The sequence below is a fragment of the Sorex araneus genome, chromosome 10, assembly GCF_027595985.1.
Source record: "Sorex araneus isolate mSorAra2 chromosome 10, mSorAra2.pri, whole genome shotgun sequence".
NCBI classification, from domain to species: domain Eukaryota; kingdom Metazoa; phylum Chordata; class Mammalia; order Eulipotyphla; family Soricidae; genus Sorex; species Sorex araneus.
In genome coordinates, this window is record NC_073311.1 from 44,376,906 (window position 1) to 44,404,557 (window position 27,652).

Sequence of the window (27,652 nt, forward strand, 5' to 3'; positions counted from 1 at the left end):
GAAACTGGTCTTCAGTAGGCATAAAGCTTTTTAAAAATATTTAGCTACCCCCATGGTTCTCAAGACTGGATTTGTGCCCAGGGATCACTCTTGGCAGAACTCAGGGAAAGTTTTGCAATGCTGGGGATTGAACTTGGGTTGGCTGTTTGTAAGACAAACGACTACCCCCTGTATTATTACTCCAGCCCCCAGCTTTCCAGTAGGAAGCCTACCACGGGAGAGAGGTGTTCGTGTGGCACCACACAGTGTGACATCCTGGTGTGACTTTGGAATGTCTTATTCATGAAACCCTGCATCAACCAGCTTGTCAACCATGGTGCCTAAAGTCTAAAAGGAAAAAAGTTAAATAAAAAGTAAAATATCAGAGTTATCACCACGGTGGAAATTTTCACATTTGTTCCATTGTCTTACTTTTGTTAAGCCATAAATTATTTAAAATCCTCAGTGAATAAGAAATGTTTAAAAATGTATTTCTTGTCTTGGCAAGAACTTGTTCTCCACACACTTCATACTCCTGACTTTTTATCTGAAAGGATGAACTCAGAAACTTTACAACCTTTCTCCCAGCCCACGTCCTGGGTTTTGGTGCTGTCCACGGTGCTGAGAAATGCTCAGGTATCCTTTCTAATCAAACTCTTCTATTTCAAAAAACTGCAAGTTTGTAATACCAGATTGTTCCACACACTGGTGAAAAACTCTTTTATCCGGAGCAGTTTTTCAGGGAGTCTTGATACAGGCAGTTTCATCCCCTCATTGTTAGAGCAAAATCAAGAATCAAAGAAGTGAGTTTATGAAGGCAAAAAATTCGCAAGTTGCATAAAAGTCCGTGAAAATTAACATATTCAAAAGTTCAGTAGATGTAGTAGATTTTACTAATCACAACATATCACCATAGGTACCCTAATATGCAGGTCTCTGTGCCTTAGCCACAGATAGTCTAATTGGTTAGATCTGGGGTGGTGTCTGGAATTTACTATTGGTGATAATCCTGTCTGAAAACCATACTTGAAAAAACATATTTAAAAACCCAATAACATTTACCAATATCCAAAATAAGCAGTTAAAGTAGCATGAGAATCAAAAGCATAGATTTAAAGACATCGCTATCTCATCTCACTATTTCTTGGGTGTCTATGTGTTCTTATAAAATGTATAATGAACAATCAAAACCCATGGATGATTCGGATGTGACTGAATGAATACAATGGCCCTATAATAGTTGTAAACCTAATATTTTATTAAATTTTCCACATCACATGTTCACCCTACTAATATTGCCTACTAAGGCAATGAGAGAAACATTTTATTATAAGAATTATCTGAAAACATGAAATTTTATAACTTCTAGCATTATTTAGCAATTATAATCTCACCTTTGTTGAGAATTTTCTATCTAGTAATGTAATCCATTATTATTTCATTAAAAATTTATTTAATGTTTGGGGGGAGGGATGTTGGGTTTACGGGTGGTGGAGAATGGGCACTGGTGAAGGGATGGGTTATCAAACTTTGTATGGGGGAAGCATGAGCACAAAGATGTATGGATCTGTAACTGTACCCTCACGATGACTCTCTAATTAAAAATAAACTAAAAAAAAATTTATTTAATGTTTATCGACCACCCAGGTCTTCAGTTAACATCTCTTGCATCAGAAGTGTTTTCAAAAGGTAACACAAAACAGAACTAAAATTGACTGGAAAGTGACACATGAAGCCACAGGAGTCAGTGGGAAAATTCTGTTACCTTCTTGAAAAGTATTTAGAAATGCAATAAACAAACAAATATTTTAGTTTTATGATATAAATTTAATACCATAATTATTTTAATGGGTTTATAAATTAAAGGAAATCTATGTCAACAAGATGAAACAGTAATTAGAATCACAGTAACAGATGTAAAATGACTTCTTGGCTAAGACTTTTGTTAAATCTAAAATTCAATGAAAATGACAGAATTGTGATTTTCGTTGTGTTATATGTAATCTCTTAGTAATTATCTCTGGAAAATAGCAAAGGCAATAACCTTGATAAAAGATCAAATTTTAAAATTAACTCTGATGAACTCTGAAATTATTACATTCCTATCTTTTCAGATAATGATATTATCAACTCTGAGAATCTACCAATAGGCTTTGAGGTATTATCATTTCAGATTATTGATTTATCTGTTGATCCTTCATCTTGTTTCACAGAGAATTTAAACTCATCATTTCAAATTAAATTCTCTATTCTTTTCAGATGAAATGAAAGAAGTAATTGGATTTCCATCAACAGATTTTCAGTTGCCATATCAGGTTACTCCCAGGGCTTCACTTTATTTTCTGAAGGGCATTGCAAAGGGTTCCAATTTCACCTGAAAAGAAAAATATACAGTTATCTTGTATCATAAGCAAGTACCCTCATATGTCTATAATGGGTAAAAGTTCTAGATTATATGGATGCTGCAGAAAAGGCATAAACCCAACCTTCAAGGGGATCATAGTTCAGTTGTTATGATAGAATTTGAGCAGTACTACTCATATGTGGAATATAATGTAACTGAGAAGTACAAGTTGGCAACGATGCAACTTCTGGCAGATATCTCTCTGGACTTAGTTACTAAAATACTAAATTACAGAAACCCAAAACTGAGAGGCCGCTAAGTGTGGTCACTCGACCTCATACCTCTTCATCCTCAGCAATGGAAAACAAATTATCTAATGCTTCCTTTTCAGCAGGTCTGACTTTAGGGGAGAGACTCTCCAAACAATAATAGTGAGTTTTGTTGAAATATTGTATGCAATCAAAGTGAAAGTAAAGTGAAATTTATTAGTTACACAGGCGGGAGGGGGGGCTAAGGGTGGGGAGAGCTAGGGGCGTGGGGGGTTAGGGGTGTGGGGGGGCGGGGTGGAGCTATACTAGGATTCTTGGTGGTGGAATATGAGAACTGGTGAAGGGATGGGTATTCGAGCATTGTATAACTGAGATTTAAACCTGAAAACTTTGTAACTTTCCATATGGTGACTCAATAAAAAATTTAAAAAAAAGAATTTGAGCAATACTGATGCAAATGCTTGTAAGTTTTAGGAAATTTTAGAGTTTTTCATGTAATTGCCTTACTTTTTTAAAGAGTATTTCTCAGGGGAGGAGTCAAAAGATTTCTCCCCAGGAAAATAGCAAGTTGTTCTGTTTTATTTTTTAATATGATAATCCATTGGTGCATTATCATTATCATTATAACAATGACCCTAAAATAACAGTACCCACAAACTTTCTTTGCCAGAATCACCTGAAGTTACTCCTGAGACTTATTACAGCCTAAATATGGACTTTTCTGGAGATGTTTTATCCTTAATTCAATATTCAGTGAATTTCTTTCTCCTCCTAAGGTGATGGCAAGGAAACATAACTTTCTATTTCTAAGAACAAGAGTGGCCTTTGGGGTGTAAATCACTTACTGTTAATGGAATCAGCCAAAATTTTAAGTTGCTGGGTACTGTCCAGAAACTCAACACTTTGGGTGTACGGGTCATAACGAACCGAGAAGGGTCGTGGGATTGTAGCAGCAAAGTTCCTGAAACCAAAACCAAAGATCTAAGTAAATGGCACAATTTTGGAGAAAACTGTACACTTCTCAGTGAAATTTCAATTGATGTTATTAGCCCAGAAACTTTATTGTAGCAGGCGTTTTTACAATGCAGGAAGAGGAATGAAATGGAGTCAAGTGAGAAGGCTTTGTGAGTTGTGTCTGGGTTTAATATGCACACATGCACATAATTATTTTGTCACCTCCCTCCAAAAAAATCATGGGTAGTTCACAATCAAGGTACAAAATAATGTTAGGACACAATTCTTATCACTAAATACAATCAGGAATAAGTAAAATCTATCCAAAGAATGCTTTAGAAAAACAAACAAAATCTAAGATGCTTGACAATCAATGGGAGGATGAAAATACAGATCTCAAAAGGGGGGGACCACTGTGTTAATAAATTTATTCAATTTCAATTATACTGGGTTTAATGTTTCATGTGTGCCAAGAGCTATGTAAGTCTTAATTGTCCTATATTCTTCACAAGTACTATTCCTAACTTAACATTCATTGAATTTTTCAGAGGAAAATAAAAAGAAGAAAAAGAGAGGAGAAGAGAAAAATGTTCAGAAGATAATATTATTGTCTCCATTTATGGATGAGGACTATGAGACTGACAGGATAAGTCTAGGGCTGCCAAAACTCCCCAAATCTACTGCACCACTGGTTGCTACCTTACCTTACTTTCTCCTTGGCATCATTAAAACTCTCAGCCACATAGTACAGAGGCTGGAACTCTGTGACGGTATATGGCTGGATAGCTGTCTTCTCCAGATCCAGCGGGAGGAGCGTTGGCTTATCAGACAAGCAGTACTACAGAGCCCAAATGGAAAGTTTTCATGGTTAAATAAGGGTAGGTTTCTCCTGCTCTGTCCCTGTAAATCACTTGTGCACTGTTTCCCAGTTCACCGTGATTATTCCCACATCCAATCTTACTTTAGATGAAATTATTTTGCATATGCAATCTTCTCCTGATATTCAAGGGGAAATGATTCTGGAACATCTTATGATGCAAAACTCTATAGATGCTACAGCCCCTATCATTAAGCGAATAGCATTTGCATATAACTTATGTATGGCTTCATATATACCTGGGAAGATATCTAAATTACTTATAAAGCCAATACAATATAAACACCACACAAATAGCTCTTATACTGCATTGTTGAAACCGTAATGACCAGCATAAAATAAAGTATGTCAATCATTGTACAGAAAAATCATCACAGGTCTAACTACTTATGATGCATTTCCATTCTTCATTATTTGAGTCACAGATGTGAAATTCTAAACTATGTATTGGATTTTGCCCTTCACAGCTCATTTAAGACCTACAAATAAGTTAAAAAATAGAAAGGAGTGATTCATTCTTACAAATTTCACTGTAAAATGATCAACAGATGACCTGTGAGCCAATTAGTTTCTGGCATGTATTTGCCTAAAATATCATGGACCATGTAATCAAATAATCTATCTGTCCTGGAGTTCTGTATACTTTCAGTTCAGGTCCCATCTTGAAAACCCATAGTCATAAGTAAATTAAGGCTGATAACCACTGAAGCATAATCCCTAGGGTGAAGTTCAACTCCAATGGAATGAGGTTATAAAAGCAGTCAGAAAAAATACATTCTCTTCATATCTAACAATTTTAAATCCTCCCTTGGTTCTTGTTAGAGCCATACCTGTAATTCACCAAAGGATGACAGGAGCCCAGCACCGTATGCTTTAATGGAGCCACCTTGTTTACATAGCCCAAATTCCACAGTAAACCAGTAAATCTGGAATGGAAAATAAAGTTGAGAGTATAATCCAAGAGGGGAAGGCTGTGGGTAGCCCAGGATGGGCTTATGTAGATCCATGTTCCAACCCACCATAGTCTACAGTCTCTTGTCTGTGTTCTGTGTCTTGTGTCCTGTGTCTCACGCTACCTGTTTTACCAAGAGTTGTCTGAGTGTAAATGCAATAGGAATCAGTGAAGGAGTAGGAAGACTGATAAGTCCCACCCAAGCTGTTTGCAACAATATCTCACTGTGACTGGGGGGTCCTCAACTCACTTTTACTTTCATCTCTTAGGACCAGTTAGAAAGAGATGTTCCCTTACTTTGATCATATTTAGCAAACAATTGTACTAGGCTCTGTTACCAGAGTTGGGGGACTGGGTGCTGATAGAATCCACAGGAGGGAGCATTTCAGAGTCTGTGCTAAAACTTGGAGTATTTTTGAAGTATCTCCTGCCAACAACTATTATCTTTTCCCCAAAATATTTACATTTACATTTTCTTTTTTAACAGTTACCAATCCAATATGTTCTATACACCTGGCTTAGGGACAATGGTGCTGGAATTCTGACATTTCCCTACTAGGTAAGATCAAGAGAAACTCAAGATCCTGCTTACTGGTATAGTCCTGTAGCACCATAGCACTGTCGTCCTGTTGTTCATTGATTTACTCGAGCAGCCACCAGTAACGTCTCCATTGTGAGACTTGTTGTTACTGTTTTTGGTATATCAAATATGCCATGGGTAGCTTGCCAGGCTCTGCCATGTGGATGGGATACTATTGGTAGCTTGCTGGGCTCTCCAAGAGGGACAAAAAAACTAAACCCAGGTCAGCTACGTGTGAGGCAAATGCCCTACCCACTGTGCTATCGCTCCAGTCCCTAGTTTTAGAAAATTAGGAGTGGGTTACTAGTTAAATACGTGTATTTCACTAGAGGATGTTAAGTCCAGGAAATTGTCCAAGCTCAATGTGACCATTTTACATGCAAATGAGAAGTCTTTAGCCAAGAGGAGGTAAGCACAATGCATGCCTTTACATATAAAATAAAGGTATGATAGGATTCTAGGACTGTTCAAGACCATTATATTAACAATGGGATATTTTTGAAAAGAGTGGCTGTTGATGAATACTTTATCACTGTTACACAGGGTAACATTTTGCTGATCTTCTAGATTATTTTCTTCTTAAAAGTTAGAGATTCTACCAAGCCCTTCATTTTCTTTGAAAGTAGTCTCCTTTATTTCTATAGCATTTAAACTTTAAAGCTCATTCTCACATATTTAAGTCATAATATACTTCCAAGATGGATATAAGGATATAAGCTATTAGATCCAAGTCTTAGATATCAGGAGACAAAAGTCACTTATTAGGCTCTTAGAGAAGCTGATCAGTCAGAAAACTTTTGGAAGATTTTGGCCTTTCTAATAATTTGAACCCACACAACTTCAAAAGCAATCTACCATCATCATGCTAGACCTATGTTTATTTGTGATACTTAATTCTACTGTAAAGCTGCTTTTCAGCTTCTAGGATGAGCACACTGTAAGAGTTGGGGTGTGGAGGTTGGGGTGGCATACATAAGTTGGAGAGAAATTGCTAGAAAAGAAAACTCTTCTGTCTTGAGTATCACTTCAATTGTTTGCATGGATAATATCATTGCATTCCCCTGAGAAATGGGAGTATTTCTTTAAAAAGAGAAAACAGTTCCACTCCTATCTGAGAAATATGAGCAAAGAAAGCTCCTAGTGCCAGCTCACACAAAAGATAGAAAATAAACACTTTTGGGGGCTGGAGAGGTAGCACAGCGGGTAGGGCGTTTGCCTTGCACGCGGTCGACCCGGGTTCAAACCCCAGCATCCCATATGGTCCCCTGAGCACCGCCAGGGGTAATTCCTGAGTGCAGAGCCAGGAGTAACCCCTGTGCATCGCCAGGTGTGACCCAAAAAAGCAAATAAATAAATAAATAAACAAATAAATAAATAAATAAAATAAACACTTTTGTCTTTGAAGTGACAAATCCAGTAGTAGCTTGTTGGTGTTTATGAGACATCTTGTCTAAAATTATTTTTGTACACCTGTATACAGTTGATTTCTAAATCAAAACTTTAAGGGAAAAGTCTAAATGTGGAATTTTATTTTTGCAAACATAACCCAGTGAATTCTGATTTTTTTCCCCAAATGACCTGGCTTTATCAGAGCAAGAGCAAATAATGGTTTGACCGTCTCACCATCCACCAGGGAGCAAGGTACTTACTGTGGCGAGTTTCTCAACATACTCATCAGGTGCGCCCAGAGAAGCAAGGCCTATCTCCTGTAATTGCGGAGAAATGGCGTTACTGTCATGACTGTGCTCTGGCCATCTTTAGTATTTCTCCCAGTGCAAGCCTGGTACATGACCACAGAACAGAGACAGCTGACCAGATGTCTTTCAAAGGTAGACCCCGGGCAGATCGAGGTTGTTCTGTCCAGTCTTTACAAGTTGCTGCAGAAATATCACAGCTCTCTAAGCTTTAGCTTCTGGCATTCACTTTACACATGAGAAAATTAAGACCCAGATAATGAAATGACATGCTTAAGTCATTAAACAGTAAGTTTGAGGCACTTCTCACCTCTTGAGGAATGGCAAGGATATAGCCAGAGAGAAAGTTATCTGAGGAGGGGAAATGTCAATTGATTCAAGAAACAAGGAAGGGCTGGTATGAAGAGAGCAGAGGAGGGGCCAGTTAAGAGATTTGGAGCGTAATTATGTAGGATCATTGTAGATTTTCAAAAGCCTAGGATTTTTCTGTCAGTGAAATGGGAGGTATATTTAGGACCTGGGTTAAGAAATTAAAAGATCATGTCATTTAAGCTTGTATTCTGGGTGTTGAATGAAGACAGATTGTAGAGGATGTAAAGAAGCACAGCATGGCAAGTTGGGAGTCAAAGTGACTGTCAAAGTGAAAAACTGAGGTGACTTGAGACCAAGATGATAGCAGTGGATAAGACGAATGATGGTCAGGTTGTTCACATAATTAGAAGTAAAACACACAGGATTTGGGGGGTGGGGAGGAATTAGTCATGGGTTATGTGTCAGAGTCAGGAATCAATAAAACTCCCACAATTCTTGTTTATGCAACTAGAAGCACAGGGCTGCCATAAACTGATACTTGGGAACTATGGGTGGAAAAGGTCTCAAAATAAAGCTTAACAATTCAGTTTAAGACAAGTAGACAAGTCACCCTGTCTATTTGGGTATCAAATAAACATCAATATGGTGATATTGAGTCGATGATTATAAAGGCAAGAATGATTCTTGGGATTGAAATTTGAACTGGAGATGCAAATGTATTTATCAGAGCAGAGAGGATGTTTAAAGCCTTGAGCTCAGTTCAGATAGCCAAAGGTATTAGTGTAGACAGAAAGGATAAAGGATCAGGCCCAGTTTTGTCTTGATCTCTGTGTCCTTTCCTGGGCCAAACCCAGAGCCTAGCCTAGACTATATGCTAAGAAAAGGTTGAGTTAGAGGGAACCAAATCTAAAACTCTGCCTTTAAAATGGCTTGACTTTGCTGATCTTTGGCCCATCGCTGCCCCCTCCACAATGTTCAGACATGCCACAATACATAATATAAAAGATTTTACCTGCAGCCCCACCCATCCTACGTCGTAGTGGGAAGCAAACCCTAGTTGTAAACTAAAAGGCGCCTGTGCTCAGTGAACCTTCAAAATGATTCTCTGTCTTGAGAGTATCCAGGTTCAAATTGGAACTGTGATCCTGATGTTGCATAGTTTCTCTCTGTTCATCCAGATTCTTGTCCCTTCCTCTAGGTTTTACCAAATGAAAATGACTTATTGAGGATTGTTACTTGATCTGTGACCAGACAGAATAACTTCTGGTGGTGAGGATGAAAAGTTCCTATCCACCAGGAAACACTTGATTTTCCTTTGCCCACAGTAACATAGCCCAATTTTTAAGTGGTCCCAAGCACTCCATACTATTTTGGCACCAGAAACAACTTTTCCTTTTCACCTGATAACCAACAGCCCCCATCCAGTGGTGATGTTTCCACTGCTAACGTTCCACTAATTCCACCTCTAAAAGTCCAAAACTGTCTCTACTATGCAATTCCTGAAACCCCACATAAAAGCAAAGTGATGCTTTCATTTCTTTCGAGAGGCAAGAAGCTATTTTACAAATATAGTTCTCCGTTACTTAGCAAACAGTTCAACTGTTCTAACAAACAAAACCAATGAACTTGTTGCCTCTTCACTCAACAGTAGAAGTATTTATTTGTCCAAGCTGAGGGGAATTGTTATAAAATTCACATACAATGCCATAATTCTGAAATTCATCCTGAGCAGCAGCTACTCCTCAGTTGCTCCATATGATTTTCATTTTTCCTGGTGAGGAATAAGACTGGCAAAATTTACAGTGCACTAATTAAAATTTATGGACATGGAGGCACAGAGACACTGGAAATTTGCCTAAGTTACACAGTGATCTGGCCAAGATGAGACCTACGGAAGCATCACTCAACTCCCTCCTGATTCCAGCTATACAAATAGGCTTGTAGGCTGCCTCTGGGCCCCTAGAGAGGAAACTAATATGGTTCTTTCACTTCTAACTGCTTACCACTTGTTAGATTAATCAAGGTCTAGCTTTGATCATAGTGAAAGAATTTTGGCTCAGTATTGTCTTGCCCATTATGAGTCAGGCTATTGGCACTGAATTCTTGGAAAATATCACCTCAATTCATACAGAAAAACAGTGGCCTGTCAGTTGTCAAGAAAAGGGCAATGTAGGAAGGGAATTTGGAAGAAAGTAAAGCACATGAGGATCAGAAAAAGTTACAGGAATCCAAAGGTTCTTTGTAAACTATCCACCTGATAATTCAAATGAAATGAGCAAATTCAACAGCACTCATAGAAATCGGAGGATTTGGTTTACGGACCCCATGTTGTAGTTCCTGGAATGATTTTCAGTCAATTCCACAGGATCCATACACCCAGGTCAGATTGTAAGCAGTACTTAGTAGAGATACCGTAATATATCTACAACAGTACTAAGTCCTTTGTAGAGTGTTCAAGGACCCTTTTGTGGACTCATTCTGCTTGAGCACTTTAGTTTTCAATCCTGTAACCCAAAGAATAGTGATACCCATCCCTCACCTGGGAAAACTGGGCAAAGCTGCGATCTGAAAACAGAGGCACATGTCCCAACAGCTCATGGCAGATGTCCCTGAAAGGGAAAAGCACATTGCTCAGAAATGAAGAAGTCTGTAAGACAAGCCGGACTCAGTCTTCCTGTACCAGGAATGAATTAAAATAAAATTTCTCAGAGCATGATTTCAGTCCCAACAATAAATGCATGCCAAAAAAAAAAAAACAAAACAGGGATCAGATCAAGCAAGGTACAGGAGAGAAGGAAAAAAGAAAAATAAAAGTAAAGGACAGAACATGATACAATAGTCAGTGAATATTAAATATTTGCTTAATTGGGTACAAAACTGAAATATACCAACATTTTTATGGAAATGTTCCTATATGTCAGATAAACAATGGTCATGAACATTTTTCTTACCAAATCTTCACTTTGGTTCAGAAAACCCCAGGCACAGATGTTTACTCATTCTTCATGGGACCCCCAAACCAATGTTTAAAATGGCCTAATCCTCTCTCATAAAACAAGGACATCAATGCAGTCAGAGAACATTTATATTTATTTAAAATCTTATGCCAGGGTCAAGAATGTGACTCAGTGGTACAGTGTATTCTTTACAAGTGTGAGACCTGATTTGATTCCCAGTGTTAAATAAAAAGCCTCAAATCCATTATGTCTTTTCTTGATTTATGATAATAAATCTGTGGGCAGGGAGAAACTACTTTGGACATTCTACTGACTAATTTTTAATAAATTGCAGGCATTCTATCTAAGAAGTTGGCTGAATTCAAATGTTAAAAGCAGACTGTCCACTATAATAGCAATTTGTAGAATATTAAACCAGTGATTATAAGAAGCTTTGTAGTTTCTTAATGTGCTTTGCTTATTCAAAATATGTAGTTTAGATAGTGGTATAATTTAACTTAGTGCATATGTGTCTTTCTGCACTGTGTTTCTTTTATGAAATACCTTTTTTATTATTCAGATTTGTTCAAGGACATAGAATGTGAAGATGTTTAGTATTCTGGTACAGTGCTCTTTGTTCTGCTAATCCATTTTATGCTCAGAAACTAGAATGTGAAAAGGTTGTAAAACAAAGAAACAAACTCAAATGGTTATTTATTGTTTTAGTCTAATCCCATTATAATACAGCACCAATAAGCATGGTGGCTAAGATAATAGTGACCGCCCTAAAAAAAAAAAAATCAGAGTGTCCAGCTATTCTCTAAGTCCAGCCATGAAACAAGACACAATCTAAGCAGAGAAAAACCAGAATCACCTAGGTGTGTATTTAGGGGTTTTGAGCAAGTGTGCTTCCCCTTGTTCCTGCATTCCTGTTTGGAACGTTAGATCCCTCTGAAACTTGAATCTGAACTCTCACTCCACAGTACCAAGCAAGCTCTATTCTTTTTGTAAGCTACCCACATCTCCAAGAATAGCATAATGTGTTTGAGCAAAGGAAGGTCCCCAAGGAGATGAGTTTCACTCAGTTACCATCAAACAATCCCAACAGTTAGTTCTAAGAATTTAACTTTCGGAGGCAGAGAGACACAGCACTGACAGCAGCTGGGAAAGTGCCACCGGCTCTAGGATAGTACTCACGGCTCAGGTGTGTACATGGGTTTGGACCCATGTCTGATGTACTGGGTGCAATGGAAGACTCGGAAGGCCAGACCAGCCAAGAAGTCCCGAGAGGAAAGTAGACCAGCAACGGGACGGAGGCGGAAACCAGTGCAAGCTGGGGAACAAAAAAGGAAGGAAACCTGAAAACCTTGAGGCAAGAGGCATTATATTCAAGTGCTCAGGATGCCACTTAGACCTGGCTTCCCGTATACTTCCCCCCAATACTTGTTGACTGGTTCTTCACTTCCCTGAGCCTTGGTTCAGGGAAACCTTCCCCCAAACCTTCTCTTTCACACATGATTCTCATCTTCGAAATGTGACTAGCTATTTCCCAGGATTATTTCAATAATCATAAAAGGTAAAAAAATATATATGCTTAGCACAGAGATTAGCACATCGGAAACATTTGATAAATTGAGCTTTCATTATTGGTCACTTAAGTGACCGTTTGTTCTCTACTTGTCATGTTTCCAGAAAGGAAGGTAGAAATTTTCAGATAAAAAAACTTCATTCCAGGGGCTGGAGCGATTGCACAGCGGATAGGGCATTTGCCTTGCATGCGGCTGACCCGGGTTCAATTCCCAGCATCCCATATGGTCCCCTGAGCACTGCCAGGATTAATTTCTGAATGTAAAGCCAGAAGTAAACCCTGTGCATCACTGGGTGTGACCCAAAAAGAAAAAAAATATTCCAGTCCATATCCTAACAGGGAAGGTTATAGGAGGAGCATTTCAAAAATGCCTATTGCATGACACACATCTGTTTTATGAAAACAAGCAATTTCTCAGATTGAGGGGAGACTGAGGCATTTAGTAATATAACAATGTTTCATTTGACCCTTTCTATTCCTTTTGTCTTGATTGTTTCAGAGCACAAGGGATCACATTTTTTGTCTGTTCTTGGTCATGCAATGGATAAGATGGTCTATAAACTGTGACTGTGAGTTGGCATATGAGCTTATATAACTGGGGGTAAAGTATTATGATGTCCCTTTGAGTTAACACAACTGATCGTGTTCTCTAGTTTCTATCAGTCACAAAGCTGACATTTACATCATACGTCTCTCTAGTTATGTCTCTCAATTTGTTGCAAATTTGGAAGGGGAATACGAGGGATTATAGTTTATGCCATATACTACTTGCCAAATGTCAGATATAGTTATAAATATTTACTATGTACTAACTAATCCTAATAGTCACTTATAAGCTCTTATTATCCCCAATTTACAGAAGGGGAAGCTGAAACAAGCAAGATTCAAGTTCTTGGTTATGGTCACAGCTACAAGTAACTTGGTTTGAGAGTCTGTTCTTCTCATTACTACTTTAAATCTCCCCAAATGAGGGCTGAAGAGATATTAGAGCAGGGAGGGTGTTTGCCTTACACACGGCCAACCCAGGTTCAATTCCCAGCATCCTATATGGTCCCCCAAACAGTGCCAGGAGTGATTTCTGAGTGCAGAGCCAGGAGTAGCCCCTGAGCATCACCAGGTGTGACCCAAAAACAAAAAGCAAAAGATCTCCCCAAATGCTACTATTCCTGTCATGTTATTATCATCAATCATCAAAACATAGATAATTGCCCAAATAATGTCTTTAAAATCCCTTGCCATCTCCATCTATGTTCTCTGGATCTTTAGGTTGAAATTCACACTGCTTAGAATCTCACTCTCTCCTTTTAGCTGAGAAATAAAGACACTAAGTGAAAGATACTCAAAAGATCACCTAACCCTTTCAGATCTATAATCCAACTAACGCCTTCCTTCCTCCTCCTCAGTGTCTCTTGCTGCTTGCCCAGAGCTGACTATACCATTTCTGAAGTGCTCAAAGGCATCAGAAAAAAAAGGTCTTCATTTCTCGGGGCTGGAGCAATAGCACAGCGGGTAGGGCATTTGCCTTGCACGCTGCCGACCTGGATTCAAATCCCAGCATCCCATATAGTCCCCTGAGCACCACCAGGAGTAATTCCTGCATGCATGAGCCAGGAGTGACCCCTGTGCATCACCGGGTATGACCCAAAAAGGAAAAAAATAATAATAAAAAGTCTTTATTTCTCTAAGCCTAGAGTCAGCCTCCCTACTCTTCCTCATTCTACCTGGCATGGAACTTGGTGTCTAGGACTTGTGACTTGGATGCTTATCTTGGCTTTGCTGTCATAGTATCTCCTGACAGAACAGAAAATTCTTTATCTTCCCTAAAAATGATGACCAGAGGCAAATCACCCCCATAAGAAAATTTTCCAAGGAGTCACCAGGATTCCACTTCAGCCCCAGTTCACTGAGTGTCTGCTGTATTTGTAGCACTGGCCAGCTGCTTTCACATGCAGTCTGACTTTGTTCTCGCGACAGTCCTATGCAAAAAGCTGGAAGGCTATCTGTCTCCATTTGGCAGACGACTAAACTGAGGTTATCCAACGAGACAGAGTCGGAGCAAGATTCACACCAGACAGGTACCTGGACTTAAAAGCTCAGCACTCTCGACATTGCCACATAAACATTTCTCACACAAATGAACACTGAAGACATCTCATAATGTAATAGGAGCTGCCTGGGAACCATGGGCTTTGAGAATGAAAACGTACTTTTCAAGGATCAAATAAATCCATGCCTGATGCAATTTCTTGTATGAGAGTAGAAGGAGATGGAAGCTAGAGAGGAGGTAGTAGGTCTGCATTTTGGGGGAGAATGCACCTCCCTTTATTGCCACAATCCCACTCTCACTGCCCCCTGGACCCTTTTCTCACCCCCTGCCCCCACCTTTGACCATATGTGGACTTACTCTGCAGGAACTGAGAAACCTCTTCCAGCTGGGGGATGTTGTCCTCGCGAAAGCCGCAGTACTTTTCCAGAAGTGGGAAAATATGGTTGTGCTCATAGCAGGCGTGGGTTTTATACAGAGACTTCAGGGTCCTGAACACCGTGCCCCAGGTTTTCTTTTCTTCCTCTGTGTATTCCACTCGAGGGATGGGCTGTCCACTAGAATAGAGGCATAGAGGTGTGGGTTCAGCAGGGTGGTTGCAGAAGAGAGGTTGACAGAGGATTAAGCCGCTCGAGAAGAGTCCAGAGTGTGCCACCATCCAGACTACAGTGGGGTTTGTAAGTGACTTAAACATGGAAAATTCCACTTCCTGATACAGGGAACATTTGTCCGTTTTGGTAAGGCAAGGGAAAAAAAAAAGCAAAAGCTCTCAGCTTACCAACTGCACCAAGGAATTGCTCTCACTTGAGAAAATATTTGGCCTTTCTTCACATTCACCTCTCCCATGGTTTACCTAAGGTAAGCATTTGCTGACCTGTAGGAGTCAGAGAGGTAACATCAAAGTGGCAAGAAGAAGATTTAGACAGTTGGAGAATAAAACTGGGACAATCAAGAAGGACACTTCCTCTTTCCAAACAAAGGCAGGCATCCAAGTTCAATTCAGAGCTTGTTTGATGTCAACAAAAGCAATTGTTTAACCCACGGGGGCTAAAGTGGACATAGTACCTGCCCCTTTGTTTAGAGCACATGCACTTGGTAGATTTCATATTTCTGCTCCTGGGAAATTGTAAAGCATGCACATCAATGCCTGTGGGCATGAGAAATGCTTACCTAGCACTTTACCTTCAACAGAGAAGCACCTAGACTAGAACTTGTCCCATAGACTCTGAACCCTGGGCACGGGAGTTCCAGGCCTCTAAATTACGATACCCCTCAGATGACACACTTCAGTGTGAGACTCATCAGTTCAAAACGTCCTTGTGAAATACATCTTAGAATGAGCTGTGTTCATTCGGAACAGCGAAAACAAATGAAAACTAAACCAAACCTGACTTCAAAGACCAGTGACTGTTTTCTGGGCTGCAGGCCTGTTTCCTAATAGGGCACAGAGTGTTCAGGACTAGCAAGACTGTTTACTTCAGAGTTGTGGGTCATTGTTTAAACTTCAAACTAGGTCCCTCAGAGCTATAGCTCATCCAAGAACATTAAAGCAAAGTCTTTCTTATGTTCCATGGAAAGGTGGATGAGGATTACAGAGAGGGCAGGCATATATCTATATGTATATATACGTATATATATATATATATATATATATATACATACATATATTATTTTTTTTTTGCTTAAACCTTGAAACTAAAACAAGTTCAGAAGGCCCTGTAATGATAAGCAGAGAGTTTAAGAAAGAATCACAGGTCTCACCTAAGGATGCGGCATTATTCATTATTCTAGAGCTAAGTGCTGACGAAGGAAGAGAATAGGTTTGGGGAAGGAATAGAGATGAGTCTGGTATCCAATTTTACCATTTCCCAACTTGGGGCAATTTCTTAGGCCTCGAGCAACTCAGTGAACACAGTTCTAACAACTGTTATTGAGGGTAATAACTGTTTAGAGGATGTAGAGGAGAATTACGTGAAATACTATGTATAAGGTACTCAATATTGGTGCTGACAAATACTATTGGGTAACTTGTAATGAAAACTATCATTACAAGTTATGTAACTGACTCTATTTAAAAAGAAAAGGCATCTGCTATTTCTGCAACAAGTTTGGAAGAGATAATATCCTGGGCACTGAGACGCCCCTCCCTGATATTTTTCTCTTCCAGAAGTTTCATATCCATTTCCATTCTTCCAGAAAAGCATACTCATTGGTGCCAGACAGATAATACAGCAGGCAGGAGGCTGGCCTTGTGCCCAGCCAATGTGGCACCCCACATAGTCCTTTACACAAATAAATGTTATACAGTAGCATATGGATGAACTTGAAGACATTCTGCTAAGTGAACTAGGTGGGTCACAAAAAGATAAAATGCCCTCATGTGTGTGAGGTATATAAAATAATCAAATACAGAGAAGCAGGGTCGAAGGATAGTTGCCAGGGGTTGAGTGTAGGGTTAAGGTGGAGCTGCTGTTCAGTAGGTATAAAGTTTTCCATTCTGACAGATCGCTTATTTCTAAAGATTTGCTGTACCTATTTGTATTTATGGTTAATATGATTGTGTTTTAAAAGTTCAAATTTCTGGGGCTGTAGCAATAGCACAGCGGGTAGGGTGTTTGCCTTGCACGTGGTGGAACCAGGTTCGATTCCCAGCATCCCATATGGTCCCCTGGGCACCACCAGGAGTGTTTCCTGAGTGCATGAGCCAGGAGTAACCTGTGCATCGCTGGATGTGACCCCCCAAAAAAAATCAAATTTCAAGAGTAGATCTCAGACTAAATGTTCATCACTATCACTGTATCCCTGTCATCCCATTGCTCATCAATTTGCTTGAGCGGGTACCAGTAACAGCTCCATTGTGAGACTTGTTGTTACTGTTTTTGGCATATCGAATACACCATGGGTAGCTTGCCAGGCTCTGCCATGCAGGCGGGATACTCTCGGTAGCTTGCCAGGCTCTCTGAGATGAACAGAGGAATCAAATCCAGATCTGCGGCGTGCAAAGCAAATGCCCTACTCTCTGCACACACAACCATTAAAATTTTTTTCTTTTTCTAACAGAGTTCACATTTGTCGTGGGAATAAATAGAAAATCTGCATCATTTAGTAGATGGTGACAAATACTATGGGTTTAAACAAAAGCAAAGGCACACAGATTGGCAGGACAGGGTTTCAATTTTCCATTGGATGTTGAAGGTGTTCTGGAAGACAAGGGACCACTTGAACAAAGATCCAGGAAATGACATTCCACTCTGTAGTCTCTCCTCAACCCGGAAATATTTTCACCTCTTTGAGATTCTGACAAGGCTTCTCAGAAGATTCTACACTGGTCCTTGTAATCTGAGGGAATGACGACTCTGTTTCACTGTTTCACTGTCATCCCGTTGCTCATTGATTTGTTCGAGTGGGCACCAGTAACGTCTCTCATTGAGAGACTTATTGTTACTGTTTTTGGCATATCCAATATGCGCGGGTAGCTTGCCAGGCTCTGCCGAGAGAGCTCGATATTCTCGGTATCTTGCCGGGCTCTCCGAGAGGGGCAAAGGAATCGAACTTGGGTTAGCCGCATGAAAGGCGAATGTCCAATTCATCCTAGGAGCAGCGCATCCCGTACTAAACCTCAGGGATGCCCTGCTTTCCTGGAGCCATGTGCAAGAATCTGAATATTAAACTTCCTAACTTCCTAACCTGAACAAATTTTCTAAGTTGTGTGTGTGTGTTCAAAAAAAATAGACAAATATCACTTATAATCTTTTAGTAAAATTAAATAATCAGTGTGAGAAGCCCCCTGAATATAGCATTTTATGCTTTATTTCTGCATATATGCACCGCCATCACCAGCACACAGACTTCCATTTTCTTTTCAAAGTTTATTTAGGAATTTAACTCAGAACATTTTCTTTTTCTATCTTCTGCTTCCACCAAATGACCTGAGGTTCAAAAAAAATTATTTGTCCTTAAATAAATGATCAATTATTTTTAAAAGGCCATCATGTCCTTAAGTAAAATAAACTTAGATATTTTAGGAACAACATCAAATTGCTTAAAATAAAAAAATTAGTTACACTAAACATGTTCCTTAAAAACATGTTTTAATTAGAAGATTCTGTTTCTGAACTATTCTATGAGCCAAATATAGTATGCAAGACACTCAGTACCTGGCAGAGTCTGTCCATTCTTGTTCTAATTTACACCAAGAAAGTAAATTACACATGGAATGACTGCCAAGTGCCCCCAAACACAGTAATTTGTCAGTGAATCTTCTCAGTGATGTTCTGAAGATTGCTAAATATTCTTAGTGAGGAGAATTAGAGCAGTGCATGGCAACGGAAAAGAGAAGGAGGTGACCAACGAGGTGAACTTTAGCTGTTTCCTTAACAACTGCAGTAACTCTTCCCTGACTGTGAATACACACCACTCAAAAGCCCTGTGGCTAACAAGTTCTACCCTTTCTCTTTCTCTGATAAACTCTAACTAAATCTCCAATTCTCAAACTCAACTTGACTTCCTCCTAAACCATACTACATTCATTCTTCTATTTATTTATATACTTGTTTATTTATTTGCTTTTTAGGTCACACCTGGTGATGCACAAGGGGTTACTCCTGACCCATGCACTCAGGAATTACTCCTGGCTGTGCTCAGGAACCATATGGGATGCTGGGAATCAAACCTGGGTCTGCCGTGAACAAGGCAAACGCCCTACCTGCTGTGCTATCACTCCAGCCCCTAATTCTCCTAATTATAGGGCACTTTTATTCCTCTGTTTATAAGATTTTTTCAACACCTACTATATTTTTGTAACTTCAGTTATTGCCTGTCTTCCCCAGTATTTCCTCACTGATGTAGTTCTGATCTAATTAGCCTCCATTGATCTTGCTCTTGAAGCAGTTTCTAGAATAGGTAAATACATTTATTCATGGATATTTCTCACATGATGATATGTTTTATGGTACTCAATTTGACCCCCATGTGGAACAATGACTGGGAAGGTATTAGAGACCAGAATGTGAGAGTTGTTTACAATGAGCCTGGTGAAGGACAAGGGAAAAAGCTAGAGTTAATTAATGAGAGAGCTTAAAATTTCTGAGGCGGGAGGAAGATACCTTTTGGATTTTGTAAAAGTCTCAAAAAAGGAGTAGGGAAAGAAGCAGGATGAAGTTCATTTAATTCTCATTATCTTCTGTAGTCGGATTTCATAAAATCACCATGAACTGTCAATAAATACTGAATCATAGGTCTTATCAGCATCTGATCTCATCTTTTTTCATAAACCTGTAAAACCTTACTTGATTTTGTGTGTAATTCTATTCAAAGACCCCCTTATTCAATATATATGACTTTATTGAAATATATGATTATGTAAAGTAGGATATAAAATATAAAATGCTTGATATCCTACTTCTCCTCTGGGAGAACCTGGCAAACTACCAGGAGTTTCCTGCCCACATGGGAGAGCCTCACAAGGTCCCCATGGTGTATTAATATGTCAAAACCAGTAACAAGCTGGGTCTCATTCCCCTGACCCTGAAAGAGCCTCCAATGTGGCATCGTTGGGAAGGATGAGCAGAGAGAGGCTTCTAAAGTCTCAGGGCTAGGACGAATGGAGACGTTACTGAGACGGCTCGAGAAGTTCGACGATCAACGGGATGATGATGATGATATGATTACATATACATGTATGAATTTCAAAGAAACTAAAGCAAGTAGTCCTTGCACATTGAGAATCAATCATTACTAGATAAGAAAAAATTCCTTAGATAGGTAAGGAAATGTCACTGGCATCAAAACTTCAAAAGAGAGAGCTAGGGACAGAGAGATCGTTATTGATAAATGTACTTGTTTTGCAAGCAGCCAACTAGTTCAATTCCTAGCATCACATCTGATCCCCTAAGCATCACCAGGAATGATCACTGAGCATAGAGCCAGGAGTAATTCCTAGTCTTATGTACATAAAGACTATCAATGTCAACACAATTGTAAACACATAACCTTAACTATAATAATTTTTTAAGAGATGAGCTGGGGATTAAGAGGTCCTACTTGCAAATATAAGGTTAGGAATTCTTTCATAACCCTTATGATTCCTGGCACCAACCTACATGTGCAGAATCTAATTCCAGTGATGTCAACATTTGGAATCTCTGGCACCACAATAAAGCATGCAGTCTCTGGCACGCTGCAACTTTGTGTGTGTGGCACTGAAACTAAAGTGTAGTCTTCTATTGAGCTTATGAGGGAGCACCCCAACCAAGTGTTCATAATCCCTCTTACTGGAACAATAATGAAAATAAGATAACAGGGGCTAAGGATGTGAGAAAGTGATACAGCTCTATACCCAAAGCACAGACTCAACACTGAAAAAGCAAGACCTGAGCTATCACCAAACTATCACTGAACTTGAAACTGTGTCTGTCGAGTGGAAGAGAAGGAAGAGTGCAAGGGTGCCTGTGTACACTGGTGGAAGGAAGTTGCACTGGTGATGAGGTTGGTGTTGAAACATTGTATGCCTCAAACATCTAACCATAACTTGTAAATCATGGTTCTTTAATGAAATTGGAAAAAAATTAAAATAAGAAAGGGGTGGTAAATGAAATCATTTTTAAAGAGATAAGAGCTAAAATGAAGTTTGAGTTTAAGAGTAAATGCAACCCTTAGTTGGCCCCAAGGCCTTAGATACATCACTTAACTATCTGGGATTCATCTTTAAAAGATGGGAAATTGACTAAAACATTAATATTCTTCTGAGAGCCAGCCATCTGTGGGTTTATCTCTAACAATCAGGTTATTTTCTTTGACTAACCCTCAAAAACATGAAACATTTGATAACTCCCACTTATCTTAATTATTTCCAACATTTTCAAGTAAAAGAAGTTGAAGAGACCCAGTTCCCTTCCCTCAAGTCCCAACAGCTAAGTAGTGAGTAAAAGTAAAAGTATTTTCTGGACTATATGAAAAAATGAGGCTTCCTGACTCAAAGAATTTGCGGATTCCCAGGAAAATGGTTGGGAAAGACTTTGAAGGTAAACAAGCCTGAGTTCACAGCTGGAGGATGATGCCATCTACTATTTGCATCACCTCAGTAGCTGTCTTGTGGTACTGGGAGTGGAACTCAGGCCCTCACATATGCGAGAGGCTTGTGCTCTACCACAAAGCCACACCTTTGGCTCAACTCAGCTAGTTAAGGCTATTGTTTTCCCAATTCAATAAATGAGGAATAAACTAGGCTAAATGAAATCAAGTAAACCAAGCATTTGGCAACATCTCAGGCAAAGCCAGGAGAGAATTACATATAAGCTTTTTGTACGCATTAGCTGATGAAGGATTGTTGTCACTATTCGTTTTGGTGGTATCACCTGACCATGCCGAAGGAAAGGTGAGACAGAGTAAAAGGGTTTCCATATCCTGGGACTTGTCCCCACCATGAGCCATGACCTCACTGTGCAAGGTAAACGCAAGTCTGGCTCCTTCTATTACCAGGAGTCATTCAGGAAAGGAAATGTTTTTTGTTTTCTCCAAAAGTCTTTCCATTTGTGAAGTCCCATTTCCAGTTGCTTCATATTCCATAAAGAAAACACTATCATCTTCGTCTCCTCCATAGTCTACTTAGCTATTAAAGTACCATGCCATTGCTTCAATGTTCTGGCTAACTGTTAAGTCATGTGTCCAGCACATCTTTGATGATGCCCTCAATTCAAGTAAAGAAAACTATAGTAATCAAACCACTGTGATACTGGAATAAAGGCAAATTCAGAACAACAGCAAAGAACTGAGGGTCCAGAAGTAAACCCTCACATGTATGAACAGTTAGCTGATGACAAAGGAATCAAGAATGCCAACTGGAGGAAGAAAAGTCTCTTCAATAACTAGTCTCAGAAAACTGGTATTCACATGCAAAAAAATAAAGTATAACCAAATTTGTATCTCTCACTAAATGAATTAAAGATTCAATATTGCTCTAGGGGCTAGAGTGATAGCACAGCTGGTAGGGCGTTTGCCTTGAACATGGCCAACCTGGGTTTGAATCCCAGCATCCCATATGGTCCCCTGAGCACCACCAGGGGTGGTTCTTGAGTGCACAGCCAGGAGTAACCCCTGTGTATTGCCAGGTGCAACCCAAAAGAAAAAAAATATTGCTCTAAATACATAAAAAAAATTAAAGAAAACTGTCCATGATGTTAAATCAAGGGGTGTTTTAAATTACTCTATTTCCTTGACAAAGTAAACAAAAGCAAAAAAACATAACAAATGGCACTACACCATTCTAAAAAGTTTTAGCACTGCAAAAAAAAATGAGGCTAACATCCAAATATATCCTACTGAATGGAAAAAAATATTGGCAAAACATACATCAAACAAAAGTCTAAAATCCAAGATAAAATGCAAAGTTCAACGACTTAAAAACAAATGATCTCATCAAAATAATGGAGAAACATAAGACTTAAGAGGGCTCTGACAGGGAGGGGCCTCACCTAGGGTGGAAGTGTTCAACCAGGACGAGGTAGGGGTGCTTACAGTATTATGTGTTATGCATAAAACCCTATCAGCAACAGTGTTTGTAAACCACGGTGCAAAAACTTATTAAGAAATGAAAAAACACCACTCATAGAAGCAGACAGGAGGAAGGGAGGCAGATGAAGTGGTGTGGGGGACACTGGTGGAGAGGAGTGGATACTGGTGAACGAATTGGTGTCAAAATATTGTATGCCTGAAACCCAATCATGAATAACTTTGTAGTTTCATGATGACTAAATAATTATTAATAATAATAATTCAAAGAGCTATTTTACTGATGGGCTAGAGCGATAGCACAGTAGGTAGGGTGTTTGCCTTGCATGCAGCTGACCTGGGTTTGATTCATCCATGCCTCTCAGAGAGCCTGGCATGCTACCGAGAGTATCTCGCCTGCACAGCAGAGCCTGGCAAGCTACCCATGGTGTATTCGATATGCCAAAAACAGTAACAGGTCTCACAATGGAGACGTTACTGGTTCCCATTAGAGCAAATCAAGCAATGGGATGACAATGATAAAGTGATTTTACTGAGAGCTAAAAGGCAGATGAAGTATTCACCATCACTGATTTTAAGGGAAATACAAATTGAAATGACGAAGAGATATTACTCACACCAGTAAGAATGGCATATATCAAGACTAGAAGCTGTTGGAATTACGTGCATGTGAAACCACTACTATTAGCATTGTAAACCACAGAATCTAAAAAAAATTTTAAAAATGTAAATATAGCAAAATATAGATGAAATAGAACAACAAACAAAAAAACTAGAAGCAGGGCCAAAGAGACAGTACAGGAGTCAAGGTACTCTTGCACACAGCTGGTACAGATTAGATCCCTAACACTATATGTGGTCCTCTGAGCACTGTCTAGAGAGACCCCTGGACACAGAGCCTAGAGAAAACCCTTAGCATTGCTGGATAAGACCTAGAAACCAAAACAAAAGAGAAAAGACTGGAAACAAACTGTGTTGGTGAGGATGTGATTAAAAAAAAAAAGTTGATGGAACTATAGAATAGTTCAACCTCTACAGAATTAAGTAAAACAGTATTTGTACATCATTCAAATTAAATTTCTACTTGATTTTGCTTCAATATCTTAATTTACTTCAAAATTTAAAATATGACCACTTCTGGGTGTCTACCCCAAGAATGAAAAAGTATTAATTAAGGCAAATGTTCCCTGCAGCAACTCTTTACAATAGGATAGATACAAAAACAATCTAAAAATCCAACAACAGATGAGTGGATAAAGGAAACATAGCCTATATACACAATATAGTACTCTTACGCATGGACTACTTAGTCATAGAAAAGATGGATTCTTGAATTTTGCCATAAATTGGATGGAACTACAGAGTATCACGCTGAAGCAAACAGGTAGGTAGTTGGGAGGAGAGCTGAAAATAAATTCTGGGGACATAATAAAATCAAGAGTTGGGATTTGAAGAAGTTACTCTGTCCCTAGTCTTAAGTCGCTAAATGCGTTATTGCCAGACCTCCTTTGTGGACACAGGAAATGAGTTGTGATAAGATGTCAACTGTGGTGCCAGCACAGGCCCAGAGAGGACTGGACCTGCCTTTGAAAGAAACTCAAACAGGAACAAAGTGTTGTCAGAAGGATGTGCAGGAGGACCATCAAAAGTTTCAAATGGGGCTAGATCGATAGCACAGCGGGTAGGGCGTTTGCCTTACATGTGGCCAACCCGGGTTCGATTCCCAGCATCCCATATCGTCCCCCAAGCACCACCAGGAGTAATTTCTGAGTGCATGAGCCAGGAGTAACCCCGGTACATCAATGGGTGTGACTCAAAAAGCAAAAAAAAAAAAGTTTCAAACACTTCTTGACAATGCCATAGCAACGGATTCTGACCTAGGTAGCAAGCCCCACCAGGGGCAAGTTGGGGGAAAAAACCTACAAAACCAACTTGGCAAAGGCAAAGCATCTCATCGTTCTGTGGGGTAGCCCACACGTCCACTGGGTATATGTACTCAGCTCCCTCTACCTCTGGAGAGTTTTACCATCATCTCCCTTAAATGAATATATCTCTCTCCTTCTCCCTCTCTCTCTCTCAATCTCTCTCTCTTTCTCTCAATCTCTCTCTCTTCTCTCTCTCTCTTTCTCTCTCTTTCTTTTTCTCTCTCCCCACACCACTCTCATTCAACCTTCCTCATAATCTCTAAATAAAGCTGCTTTACTTTACTGCTGTTTCCTCCCAAAATTCTTTTTTTGTGTGTGAGCACAAAGCAATGGACCCCTAAAGCCTGGAAAAGGTTTACGACTGACATCCCTTCCCTGCAAAGAGCAATTGCTTGTTCCAGCCCAAACCCATATGGCTCCTGAGAAATCAGGTGGCAGGAATTATCTCCCGTACTGGGCAGGACAAGCGGACTCCAAGCACAGTTTGATGGTTGCCTTGTTGCCCTGTGAGATGTGAGGGCTCCCAGGCCCTGCCAGGAGCACTGCCGGGTACGATCCAAAAACAAAACAAAACAAAAAAACCAGAGCTCAGATCAAATGCTAAGTTTCTCATCGTAGTTTTGCACTTCTCTTCACATATGGATATTGTGTATTGTATATTGATTTTGGTGATTTGCATTTTCCTTTGGCTAAAACAGAGTTCAGGCAGATAATAGAATCGCTAACAGAAAGAAAGAAACTCATGCTAAAATGGCCCTTGGCAGCTGGGTCAAATGGGATAAAAGTAGAACTCCAAGGCTTGGCTCACTGCAATCTCAAATTGTAGTAAAGCAGCCAACTCCTTCTTGAATGTAAATGATTCTCTTTTTCCTTCTTCTCTGTTTAATGTGGAGAATACCAGGGGCTGTTTTGTTCAGAACTGAGGCCTTTTATAATTACTTCAGACATTACAGCGCAATTACACAACAAAGTATAGAGAGAGCTGGGCCCTTCTCAGGGGGTTGTTTTATTTTGTCTGGTGGCTATTATTATTATTATCATCATCATTATTATTATTTAAAATATATGTATTATTGAAGGGAAGATTTAAATAAATTCACACACAGAGAATGACAGATAGGCAGACAGACACACACATAACACACACAACACACACACAACACACACACACACTTCGGTAAGGCAAATAAAGTTGGATATGCATTTTTATCTCATCCCCACAGACTTACTGTCGGTAGTTATAGGCAATGTCAGCAAACTGCTTCCGTCTTTCCCGGTACACGGGATCTGTAAAACCCTAGGAGAAAGAAGAAATTTGTAGAGAAGGGACCAGTATAACAATAATAGTTGGACATGATCACGGTGGACAAGAATTGAGTGTTAAAAATAGGTAAAGAGATATATATGACAACCTTTCAGTATCTGTATTGCAAATTACAATGCCCAAAAGGAGGTGGGGGAGGGAGAGAGAGAGGGAAGGAGGGAAGGATGGAGGGAGAGAGGTGGTACAGAGCCAGGCTGGGAGTGGGGTGGGGGATGATGGGAGGGAAATTAGGGACATCAGTGCTGGGAAATGTACACTGGTGAAGGGATGGGTGTTGGAACGCTGTATGACTGAAGCCTAATCAGGAACAGCTTTGTAAGGGTCTCAGAGTGATTCAATTTAAAAAAAGAAGAAGAAGAAGAAATTTATTTTTCCAAGGCTCTGGAGTGAGAAATCTGGCAAGTCCTTGGCAGCTTTGATTGGGAACTCTAGTCTCTGTGCTCTGACAGTGTATCTCTGATCCCCTGATTAGACCCTGGGAATAAGGCCTCTGAAATACGGAGAGTGAGTTCCCCCAGCAGATCTTACGAGAGGCATATTAGCTACCACATTTTCAGTGGTATGTGTCTCATTCCATCACTTCCAACGTGGAAGCAGTAGACAGGCTTTTAAGAAGCCTCATATATAGCACTTCTAACTTGGGAATTTACTAAATTCAGCTGTAGCACTGTCACACTGTAGCACTGTTGTCCCATTGTTCATCGATTTGCTCGAGCAGGCACCAGTAACGTTTCATTGTGAGACTTGTTACTGTTTTTGGATATTGAATACGCTACGGGTAGCTTGCCAGGCTCTGCCGTGCCAGGAGGGATACTCTCGGTAGCTTTCCAAGCTCTCCGAGAGGGACAGAGGAATCAAACCTGGGTCGGCCACATGCAAGGCAAACACCCTACCTGCTGTGCTACTAAATTAGGCTAGGAGAAAGAAATCTCTGATAAAGGGGACAATATCCACAGTTTCTAACCAATGGGGTGGGTTGTAGTTGCACACTGTCTCTTGATTCTAGATACACTAACATCTAGAATCAAGGTGTGTAATACTTGATAATTATTTTTTTATTTTTTTTTTTTGCATTTGGACAACACCAGATGATACTCAGGAGTTACTCCTGACATTGCTCAGGGGACCATAAGAGATATCAGGAATGGAACCAGGGTGAGGCGAGAGGAAGTCAAGCGCCCTACCTGCTATACTATATCTCTCCAGTACCCTGATAGTGACTTTTTTTTCAAGTATCATTTACCGAGTGCCTACTATGTGCCAGGCCTTTGTGTGCTAAGAACTTTCTTTATTTATGACTCTTACAGCAAATGTCTGATTGTGGGGGGGACCATAGAGATAGTTCAGTGGGTAGGGCATTTGCCTT

The 27,652-nt window shown here is 39.7% G+C and overlaps 1 protein-coding gene across 2 annotated transcripts in view; it reads right to left on the minus strand.

Annotated features, from left to right (window-relative positions):
• Positions 1 to 1,240: 1,240 nt before the first annotated feature.
• PAH (phenylalanine hydroxylase) overlaps positions 1,241 to 27,652 on the minus strand; it is a 93,709-nt gene continuing 67,297 nt past the window's right edge. Inside the window, exons 5-13 of one of the 2 annotated variants that reach the window (XM_055118545.1) lie at positions 26,192 to 26,259; positions 14,890 to 15,086; positions 12,095 to 12,230; positions 10,501 to 10,570; positions 7,605 to 7,661; positions 5,254 to 5,349; positions 4,251 to 4,384; positions 3,438 to 3,553; positions 1,241 to 2,353 (exon numbers count right to left, since the gene is read on the minus strand). In XM_055118545.1, coding sequence (XP_054974520.1) covers positions 2,310 to 2,353; positions 3,438 to 3,553; positions 4,251 to 4,384; positions 5,254 to 5,349; positions 7,605 to 7,661; positions 10,501 to 10,570; positions 12,095 to 12,230; positions 14,890 to 15,086; positions 26,192 to 26,259 — 918 coding nt within the window. In that variant the 3' untranslated portion in view covers positions 1,241 to 2,309. The remainder of the gene's footprint in view (positions 2,354 to 3,437; positions 3,554 to 4,250; positions 4,385 to 5,253; positions 5,350 to 7,604; positions 7,662 to 10,500; positions 10,571 to 12,094; positions 12,231 to 14,889; positions 15,087 to 26,191; positions 26,260 to 27,652) is intronic. The other variant, XM_004602778.2, reaches the window with a different exon arrangement.